Source organism: Meleagris gallopavo, chromosome 22 (genome assembly GCF_000146605.3).
Source record: "Meleagris gallopavo isolate NT-WF06-2002-E0010 breed Aviagen turkey brand Nicholas breeding stock chromosome 22, Turkey_5.1, whole genome shotgun sequence".
Lineage (NCBI taxonomy): Eukaryota > Metazoa > Chordata > Aves > Galliformes > Phasianidae > Meleagris > Meleagris gallopavo.
The window spans coordinates 5,658,242-5,669,272 of record NC_015032.2 but is presented as its reverse complement, the minus strand read 5'-3'; the positions used below and the strand labels follow the sequence as shown (position 1 = coordinate 5,669,272).

General features: G+C 41.9%; 1 protein-coding gene across 1 annotated transcript; it reads right to left on the bottom strand.

Moving 5' to 3' along the window:
• Positions 1–1,144: 1,144 nt before the first annotated feature.
• On the bottom strand, positions 1,145–10,861 carry ARFRP1 (ADP ribosylation factor related protein 1). The gene is made up of 8 exons (XM_003212063.3): positions 10,840–10,861; positions 10,033–10,132; positions 9,570–9,657; positions 8,994–9,076; positions 8,451–8,532; positions 8,090–8,160; positions 3,576–3,676; positions 1,145–2,042 (listed from the first exon to the last, which is right to left on the bottom strand). Exons 2-8 carry the CDS (start codon positions 10,123–10,125, stop codon positions 1,955–1,957), a joined length of 606 nt encoding a protein of 201 aa, XP_003212111.1. The 5' UTR covers positions 10,126–10,132; positions 10,840–10,861; the 3' UTR covers positions 1,145–1,954.
• Positions 10,862–11,031: the final 170 nt, after the last annotated feature.

The following is an 11,031-nucleotide window of genomic DNA, read 5'->3' as shown; positions in this document are numbered from 1 at the left end:
GGGAAAGCTTGGAAAGCCCCTGGTATCCAATTAAACTAATATTTCACTTCGGTTGACTGAAGAATTTTATCTCTTAGCAAGAAACTTTTCTTCTTCTGTCACTGTTCTACATCATCAGTTTAATTGTTGGCATCAACCCTGCCAATGAAGCAACAGCCAGGACCACAGTTATCTTGAAAATCCTCGTGCTTTCAGAGATGGTCAAGTGGAAGAGATGTCCCTTAAATTAATGGCCACCAAATATCCAATTCTCTTGTACACCTGAAGCTTTCAGCCTTATAAAACATGCAACACCTAGAAAAAACTACTTACAGCAGGTGAATGATCTTCCAAGTAATTTTCTCCTTCTACATCCACAGAGTGCATAGGAAACCTGAGATGGGTTATTGGGTCTAAAGAAACCCCATGACATCTCTTGCTTCTAGCTGTTTAGTTCTTCTGGGATACAGCACTGATATTTGCACCACCCCAGCTCAAACTCAGGCAGTGTGCAATACCATCTGTTCTAACAGCAGGTAACTGTAAGGGATTTGAACCAGATTCTGGAATCACTTCCGTTCTGTATCAATCACTGTTTTTCTTCCACAACTGCCTACCCTTCTCCTGTCCTAGTGTTACATAGAAGATTCTGTTCTGGCTTCATGTACTTCAGGATATACTTCAGGTTCCTTCACACCTTGACTCAAAGCAAGGAAATGAATGCTTTTTTGGAAAGAAAAAAAAATTGGCAGTAAGTTGCACACAGAACATTTAACACAAAGGTCTTTGGCAGACGCCAGATAACATATCTTTAAACAAATATCACCATGTATCTTACTCAAACAGAGCCAGAACAAGGTACCCTTCACCAGGTGCAAACAGCACCGAATGCCCACCAGTGCCAAGAGTAACTCAGCCACACAAAGAATAATGCCAAACCACCATAAAGTGCATCCAGATGTTTTCAAAGAGGTATTTGGAGAAATGTTAATGATCTGCCCACAGAATTACGAGCTGGGTAGGCGACAGGAGAAGGGAGCACTATTCCACTTTGAGAGCTGCCTTTCTGTTCTTTCCTGCATTTCAAAAAACCCTACAAGGCCAAGTACTGAATTCAGAACAGATTCTGAACTTATAAGACTCATCAGTTGTTTCAACAAGAGAGTTCAAAGGAGCAGAAAGCTTTATTGCATACTGATTTTCTCCCTGCCCAGAGGTTCAGATTTTGGCCTAGCCATTAAACACAGAGCGCCCCAATTCATTCCAGTTAAACAAGGCAATCAATTATCCTTACAATAAAGAAGAATGCACAGCAGAGACTGGCAGTCAAAGCAAGGCAGTGCTTCATGTCTTGTTAAGAATACCCTTTTCAAACAGTGTATCACTGTGCTACAGGTTGGCTTCCATATCTGCATTTATCACAGGTAAAAGTCACGGATCAACGTGCCAACTGAAAACTGAGTTATAATCAACACTGTCTCTCCCCATCATACAAACAAAAGCATAACAGGGCCAGTAACACCACCTTTAGTAGCCACGGGGCTGGAGCAGCAAGGTATTTTTTCAGAGAGAAGGGAGAGCCATTCCCCATGCTCCCTCCCCTTTCATATTCACTTATTCAGTCCCTTCAAGGGAGGAGAGTTCCACATTACTGGCCTCTAGCCCATCAGACTAATAAATCAAGAATCACAAAGTAATACAAAGTAGAAAATGAAGTTCTTTGCATCTGCAACAAAGTACGGATTGCCACTCAGTCTATGCTCTCAGGTCAATGGCTTAATACTTGATGTAAGAGATTCCCCCCAACCCCAGCTGGAATCCTTTGCTCAGGGTTTTTAGACAAAGAAAGAGAATGTCTGTCTCCAAACTTCAGAAAGAATCAGGTGTAATAGGAATCTGGTGGACCACCTTCTTTAAAGAGAACTCTAAGCTGTGTGGGAAGAGAATGTCCATTCCTTGGCTGCCTTGGAATTTCTTACGTGATGTCCTTCTTTCTTGGGGGTCGATGGATGTTCCTCACCACGCACTTCACCATCCATTCAATTCCCTCATTCACACCTTTGCTGAGGAAATAAAACAGGTAGACAAGATTAAAACACGAAAACGTGGTGGATGTAGGTCCTAACTGACAACTTACAAGAGAAAGTGAAGGGTCCCGCCCTGCACTTCAGTGCTGGCATTACTACTGAAGCTTCTCACACATCCAAACAATGGCAATCAGATTTTTTTTTCAATTTGGCATTTAAAGTCCATACTTTATTTCTCAGTTGTTTCCACAAGCCTATGTCCAACTTGATGAGACATCAACCCTGGAGAAACCTTGAATGTTAGAGCACTTGACAGTCAGCTGGTTTGAGGTTATTTGCTGCAAGTCCCAGGCTAGCTGTATCCCATATTCCAATCTGGCTCCAACTTTCTGCAATCGTCTGTGCTGGAGTTGCCAAGCAACAAACTGGTTTGCACAGCTTCCCAGACAGGACTTCTACCAGTATTTTTATTAGTGCAAACTCAAAATGAAATTTTGCAAGGAATTTCCACAGAGATCAAAAATAGAAGTGTTTGTATGAAAACCACAGTGGTAAAGGTTGTGTTTCATAAAGTTATTATCTAATGCTTCTCTTCCAGTCAGTGCTTACCCATTGTTTTTGTTGTTGTGGTCATTCATCTGCTTAACAGCATTTGGTTCTTAGTAATGTAGACAGCTGAGATTTTTCCCATGGTTTAAGAAGCTTTACTTATGTTTTCCAGTAGCTTGTATTATATTACAGCTTTGTGGTTACATTAAAAAAAAAGAGAAGAAACCTCAAAGCTCTGGATTCAGTACTTCAGGTAGTAATTCAGCCAGAAGTATTTCTCTAGCCATCTCTCACAGTACTTTTGTCTTAATGCCAAATAACACTTTTCACTCAAGAAATAAAAGTGTTGCCAAAGCATTACAAGACACAGTGCACAATAATGATGCCAAGATGTTGAGAACTGAGTGACCTGGTCAAGGCCACAGCATGCAGCTGCACAGGCATGAAGAAATATCCCAGCCTCCCAAATGTTGGTCTGTACTAGTCACTGTGCCTTAAACCACACGATTCCCTGGCACACAAGCTCTATCAGACAGCTATATATATCATCTATATAACAAAGCTCATCTGCACACCCAAAAATATGAAAGCAAAATCATGATTACTCCACCAGCAATGGAACACCACTCACTGTCCCAGCAGTGTCATCAACAGCTGTATTTTCAATTGACTTACTGCATAAAAGCCAGGAGCTGCAACAAATGAACCTCTGCAAGGATCAATGTGTATGGGGAAGGAAAAACAAAGGAGAAGCATCACCAGCTCCACCAAGCCCCCAGGTCCCATCACTTTGTGCCTGTGAGCAGACAGGGCTGGAATATTTTCATAATGTTTTACAGAAGGGATTTACAGATGGAGTTGCTGACCTGGTGAAAGTTCAAGGTTCACAAACGTGTCTGTCACTGCTGGGAAGGAAACACAGCTCCCTTACCATGCTTACTGCATTCTGTCATGCTGATCTCCTTGCATGGCACTACACAGCTGTTCTGTTAACAGAACATCATCAGTTTCCATACTCACCCAGTCAGAGCAGAGCAGGCTTGTGTTAGGCAGTCTCTCTTCCCAATTTTGTTAATGCAGTCACTAAATGCTGTTTTGATGTCAGGTATTGACAGACAAGTCTGCAAAGAAAATCAAACAAGAGCTTTCTTTCTATGCTGCAGGAGACAGCGGGCTACCAAAACAAATCCTACCACATCCACAGTTCTGCTCCAGCCAAGATGGCACAGTGATGGTAGGTTAACACCCCCCATTCCCCTTACGTACTAACACAGCACATTCACTTTACTTTCATCAAAAAAAGTTTTTTCAACTTCCTTTCAGTAGCCATGAAAGAAGCACAGCCTGTACACCCTGCAGAAAATCCTTGCCCCAACCATCACACACAAGTCCTGCCTTACAGAACACCGTGGGAGCACAGCCATTCACCAACCCTTTGGAAATGGCACATTTATCAGGATCCCAGCCACGCCAGCTTCTGCAGCCAACCCAATGCCAGTGCCCTGCCTGATATGCACTTTCAGAACATGCTGAGTGCCATCTTTCTTAAGTTCCCAGAGCATTCTTTGACATTAAAGGCACAGCCTCCCTGGACCTGTTTGTTGGCATTTCCCACGTGGGAGAAAATGCTGATAGCACAGAATGCATTTCCAGGACCCTGGTGTCACTTCACCATCACCGCTTGCAATTCTGTAGATTTGCTAAGAGATTACTGGGAAGCAATTTAAAAAGACACAAAGACACAACAAAAATCAAGAAATCAGCACGTTATGTTCCTGACAAAACGGATGGTGACATCAGAAATCCTTTATTCTTGGGGTTACAAGACAAGCAAACTTGCCCTACTGACGCTGAGGTCTGCACTCACTGAAGACTGGAATTAGGCACCAGCTTTTAAATCCTATTCTGATCTCAGTGCTCGGAAGCCTTGGACAATCCATTTAAGCACTTCTGCTGGCCACGAGCCCAGCTTTCTTCCTCTTTCTTTTAAGAGATTAGAGCCCCTCAGCAAGGCTCAAACACATGTTTTAGGCACGTGTTTACTCAAATGCCACATCAGATCCTTGTGAGGCTGGAGGATTAAGCCACTCGTAAGTATGTTTTGATAGCAGAGACGACACACAATCAGGAATTCAGCCTTTTGTAAGCCTGGGTCTTCACTCAGCAGGAAGATAGAAATGAATGACACCAGCAATCCATTTTGTAGAATGCTGGTTCTGGAGAAACTTGATAGAGAAAACTAACGTGGGGATGGTAGTGGAGAAATAAGCAAGTCTCAGTGCTTATAACTAAGAAGCATTCTTAAGAAATGACTTGAGAGTTTAATTACACCCAATTCACACAGTGCCCTGGAATTCAGAATTGTGATTTTCCACTGTGAATTCCTCGAATCCATTTGTTGTGCAAGTTTTGATGACTGTATTTTCTTATGACCTAAGTTCAAACCTTCAGCTGCAACCAGTGAGATCCAGAAACGTTACTTTGTGCCAAAGCCATTATAACTTATTGCAAGATTTTTGCCAAATGAAAAACTGTGAAATTCATGAAGATGACCTGTCAGCAGTAGGATAAATAGTAAAAAAACAAAACCAATTAAAAAAATATATATATTTATATATATGTATCACATACTAACTTCACAGGAGTTGGCCCAGACTTGGGAGCTGGAATTCATACCAGTAGGTGTGGAAAATGGGTGAGAGATTATTTCCAAATGATCAGTTTGTTCAGGTTTCTAAAACATGCAGCTTACTTTCTGTATGACATTCACTGCCAACCAGGAGCATCTGAGCTTCTCGTGCTTAGGAGAAAATGTCAGCTGTGGCTTCCAAGTTCCTCTCTTTTCCTCCTTCCTATCTCCATTACAAAACAATTGTTTATAGATGTGTTTTGTCTCCCAGCTGAAACCAGAGAGCAAACTAGGGAAACTGGATTCGTGATCACATCAACAGCGTAACATTGCAATAATAAAATCCACAGATGACCTTTCTGGGGCGACGCTGTCTACCATACCAGAGGAAAATCACAACTTGAGAAGTCAGATATCCACCTCCACTTCCCTTAAAGACTGTGTTCAAAATCTTCATTTCGTGCAGGCTCTCTGAGGCACAGTCATGCCAGGACAAAGCTTCAAGTATGGGCTTCCCAGCCACCTCCAAGGTAACTGGCAGTGGAACCAGAGAAGGAGCTAATGATGATAATGCAGCTAATAATAAGAAGGTCCAAATAAAAATACTGGGGAAAAAAAAAAAGATGATTCTAACTAACCTGGCCATTTCCATAGACTCATTTTTTAGCTTGCTTTTTCCAGTATTTCTAACAGCTTTCCTAAGCGAGGCATTCTGTTCCCCATTTTACAGCTCAGAAACACGGAGAGTTCAAAGGTTTTTAAATGCTGTGTTCACATCAAAACTGCAGACAGAAAATTCTTACTTTGCTGTTTACTCAGCAGTAAACACATAAAGCACAATGGGCCAAAAGTGGGACTCTGATTTAAGAGTCAGCACCAAATATTACCTGTCAGATATTGATGCCCCCAGCAAAGCTACAGCTCCTTTAAAAGAAACAGAACCAAAACCAGCCCTCTCACAACACATTTGACTCAGCATTTAATCAGCATTTCAGAACAGGCTAGTATTGAAGCTCTGCTAAACACAGAGTGTATTCCTGGTAAAAGAAGATTCACAGAAATTGTTTCCAGGATAGAAAAACTGCTATTTCATGGCCTGTGATGGTATTCCATCTCCTCATACTGCCAAACATCACTCATGCTTGGCAGCACTCTGTGGATGCAATTCACCCCAGGGTAGCAGTGGCTGCTATGAAAGGAATTTCTTTCTACAAGCTATTTAGCATCACAGCCAAAAAGAATCTCACACTTCGTAAGACTGTGTGCATTTCAAGCACTGAGTCAAAAACTTCTTTCGCTCGTTCTTCAGAACATAAATCCATGTCAGAGTTCAGAGACGTTACCACACAAGTATTCTTCTGACCTTTATAAACGTAACCAACCTACATGATTTTTCAACCACAAATACCAGGATAATTAAGACACCATTTATCTTCCCTCATGATGATCTGTGTTAACAGCAGAGGAATGCTGGGGAGAATTCTTCACTTCAATTTCGTGTCTGGAGATCCAGCAGAACAATTTGTGCCACTGATTACTCTGTAACGTTGGATTTTCTTCCAAAGTTCTTCACTCCTGCTAGATCAGTGGAAGAGAGAAAAGACCTCCCATTTTCTAACCCTTGCTTAAGAGAGCCTAAATAATTACTCAGCAATATGCTATGGACCCTTCGGTGTTTTGTTAATTGCACTGATGTCCCTTCACTCTGTGTTCACGTCCAAGATCAGTCTATGACTAGACCTCTGCAATTTAGATATTACTTGAAAATAGATATACTTCCAGCCAGCGTAGCTTTGCTAATCTCATCACAGTTCCTGACTGCATGAAGGCACTGGAACTGTGGGTTGCTCCCAGGCCCTCTAGACCTTCATAGCTTTTACCTTGACAGACTGTTTCAAATACCTCTTTGTAGCCACTTGTTCAGTTTGCACTGGCCCAGCTTGGGTGCCAGAAGAACTGAGCTCTGCAGTATGTCCATAACAAAAAATGCACATATGGCCATAAGGAAATTTCAAACAGCTTTTAAGTCACTGCATGTAGTTAAATCTCAATGGCTAAAGATAAGAGTGCAGATTGCTCACTGTGACTGCACTGCTGCATGGAAGCACCATAGAAAGAAAAGTGTAACTCCACTTTAGGGACAGCATAAACTTAAGATTCACAATTCCTGATCTCAGGTCCTGACTTTGCTGTGAACTCTGGTATATGGGAAAGATGAGTGTCTTTTCTGTGTGTTCTTTCTATCTAGGCATCTATGTGCCTAGATAACCTAACGATCACCCAAATGTCTCCTGTGTTGTACAAATGAACAACAACAAAATCCACCTTTATACCCAAAGTGATCTCTATGGAAGTCTCGAGGATCTGCCACAAGTACACTCACTGAGACAGGTGCACAGTCCGGGGAAAGGAGCTGGGAAGCACTGCCACTCTTTGGAACAGATACTGATCACAGCTGCAAAGGTTCCTACTCCAAATTTTCCCAACAGTCTCTAGCTCCATCTAGAGACTGATCTCTCCAACTGCAGTACTGGAATTCCACGTACAACCCAGAAGAGCATAAACAAAGTTCACTAACCAATGTTTTGCTGAGTAAACAAGAAAAAAAAACAAATCAAGATACTAAGTCACAGCACAGAAAGCCATCCCATAGCTATAGTCTGTTCTGTTTACAAAAAAAGCTTCAAATCAGGTGGGAAAAGTGCCTCTGTAGTAATCTTACCTGCATCACTGGGAAAGGGCTGGGAGAGAAAGGAAAAACTAAATTCAAAGGAATTGTTTCCAGCAGTGAGAAAGCTCAATAGGCATCAGCCCAGGAATATCAAATAAATTTAACACAAATGCAGAGCCCAGCTTCCCAAGGTCTGTTTGCTCATTTAAGAAGCACATCTGCAAATAATCTTACCTCTACATCCTGCTTGTTAGCTAACACCAGAATGGGAACTCCTTCCAGAGCTTCGCTAGTAATCATCTTCTCTATAAAGAACAGAAAACAGAACAGAGGTTTAACCAGTTCTGGAAGGCAAAGTTGTGCAAATACAAGACCCTTCTTGCCCAACGAAGCAAGAGGATCCTCCTCGTGTTGTATTTTCATTTCTTCCAACCTTTCAGACTTCCACCTCATAAACACTTCTTTATTATGCGAAGATGCAAATGTACTACAGCTGTGTCACCAACAGGCTGCAGGATCAGACACAGTGGCAATGACAAAACAGTGCCAAGAAACACGATGAAATCACAGGACTGGTAAAATACAGCCTACTTACCAAAAGCTCTTTTAGATTCTGAGAGCCTCTCCTCATCAGTGGAGTCAATAACGTAGATCACACCGTGAGATTCAGCATAATACTGAAAGGATAACACAGATGTTAGTGTATGTAGCAGCTAGGGCCAACTGTTACACTTGTAGATTTTTATTTTATTTGGTAAAATTTTGATACACGTGAAAGAGATCGACCACGTAAAGCCAGCTGTTTGCATCACGTGTCTGGAGAGAAGAATGGCATCACATAAAATGCATTGCCTGCTTGCTGGCTACTGAATGTGGCAGGTGAAGAAGCACATCTGCTCCACAAGCCCTGAAGAGCTTCTCTCTACCATCACAACCCTCATATCTAATGGTAATTAATATCTGTTAACACTAATGCAAATATGAAGCACAATCTCTGCTAATTTCACAAAGATACATTCAAACATGTGGAAAAGGGTTGATGCTGAAGACTAAGGTTACCAATAAACCTGTATGATTATTAAAGGATCCTAGTTCTGTCACTGTGAAAGAGACCAAAAGAGAAAAGTACATCTCCAACCTTGTCCCAGAGAGACTGTAGCTCCTCCTGGCCCCCAAGATCCCAAAACATCAGCCGAGTTTTGCCAACATCAATGGTACCAACTAGAAGGAAAGATGCAAAAACAATCCAATGAAAACTAAAACTAAAGCACAAACACAGAGAGTGCTGGGGTGGAGCAAATCATATACAGAGCTACTTCCAGCAACAGAACAATACATGAGGAAAAAGTGACTGCTATATCAGATAGAACCACAGAACCACATCAGTACAAATAATATCAGAATCAGGCCAAAGAATTCTAGCAAAATGTTACTTAAGTGCTGGGTGTAGCCTTGAAATGGAACATCTTCTTTGGGTTTTCATGACTTCAAGGTTATCTTTTCTTATAACTTAAGCCAGTTGATTTTATTCTCTCACAAAAGCACAAGGGGGGAGGACGAGGAGAGAAAACTTTGATTTGCAGGAATTATTTTGGTCTTGTCTACTCTTAATAATTCAAACACTCAAGAATGAGTGCCTAACTTTTCAAGTAGGCCATAATAATAACAACAATAACAACAACAACAATAATAATAATAATCCATATTTACTTACTGTTTAAGCCTACAGTGGTTGTGATTTTCGACAAACTCATCCCTTTGTAGTTCTTGTTAAATCGAGTTTTAGTCTGTTCAAGGAAGGTCTGAAAAGGAACGTGAAAAGTATTTACTCTCAAATATTCTACTGCCTTGGGTAACCCTGCCCCAGATCTGCTTTTTCATGACTGCAGAATCCTGTTCCAACAGATAATGCCCTTCCTAACCTTGAAACAAACCATTTTTCTTGCTCCCTATTTCAGTACAGAGAGAAGGGCTCACAAGTGATTACAGGATTACCGAAGCTTATGCTAAATTTACATACGAGATAAAAGTTGATTCTTTGGGGGGTAACATTGCTAAAATAACTCATGTTACAGACGAAGAAAGACTGACCTATTTGATAGAAGTTTTATCTCTGGAGATGGGGATGTTTAGAACTGCATGCAACCTCTGTGCAATTGGTAACACACAGCACTTACTGTTTTACCAGCATTGTCCAAACCAAGGATCAAGATGCAGTACTCATCCCTCTGGAACATATACTTATAGAGTCCGGACAGCAGAGTATACATCCTGCACCTGCAACAGATGCCAAGAAATCATTAACAAGCAGATCATTTCCAAAATTCTTTCATTCCACAATCTAAACGTTTCCCAACATCAGATTAATAAGTTACATTTCACATTTATCAGTAACTCTTAAGCCAAAGGACAAATCACAGACACAAAAGCAGGCATGCAAACACCTCAAGATCCAATGTTCAAACACATTTAAGTGAGGGGTGATCTTCCAAGTAGTTTCACCTCTGTTTCACCATACAAAGCACAGCAGCCACTGTACAACTCCCTTCTCATTTCAAAACTTGTTTTCTTCGGGGCTTAGCAGAGAGCTTGAAAGTAACTTGCAGATAAGACTCACAGAAAAGAAGCCGGTGGCATACGGATATACAGAAAGAGTTCTGAGCATATTGCAGCTTGGCGTCCCTTCACTTCGTTTGTGACCCTTGTGACAGTATGATGGGATGTTCAACAGCCAAACCAAGCTCACAGCCAAACGTACCCTGCAGGTGTGTAGGAACGCTCACCTACCCCACACTCTCCTCTCTCCAGCAGCAGTGCTGCTACAGCACCCACCATACAAGCAGCTGGTCACAATATAACGCCGTGCAGTTCAACAGCCAGCAGCACCGGGCTGAGAAGCACACAGAGCAGCACAGCACGCACTGCAGCTCGCTGGCTTTGCACAGGGCAGAGAGGAGCTGCTAAAACACGAGGCACGGCGATACCGAGAGCCCGCAGCATCGGAACTGCTCTTTTGTTCAGCACAGACGCAAAGAGGAACCTCGGGGCAAAGAGTTTTAGAAGTGACAACCTTTGTGCGGGTGAACAACCGCTTTGAAGTCAAACAACGCTGCCTAAAGGCCAGGGAAAAAAAAATAATAAAGAAAAGACAACAAAAAAAGTGTTGCAGAGGTGAA

Coding starts and splice junctions, on each gene's coding strand:
- ARFRP1 (XM_003212063.3), bottom strand. CDS start 10,125: ATGTATACTCTGCTGTCCGGACTCTATAAGTATATGTTCCAGAGGGAT. Junction 8,533..8,993: donor TACAGTCTCTCTGGGACAAG/GTTGGAGATGTA, acceptor TTATCCTTTCAG/TATTATGCTGAATCTCACGG. Junction 8,161..8,450: donor AGAATCTAAAAGAGCTTTTG/GTAAGTAGGCTG, acceptor TGTTCTTTATAG/AGAAGATGATTACTAGCGAA.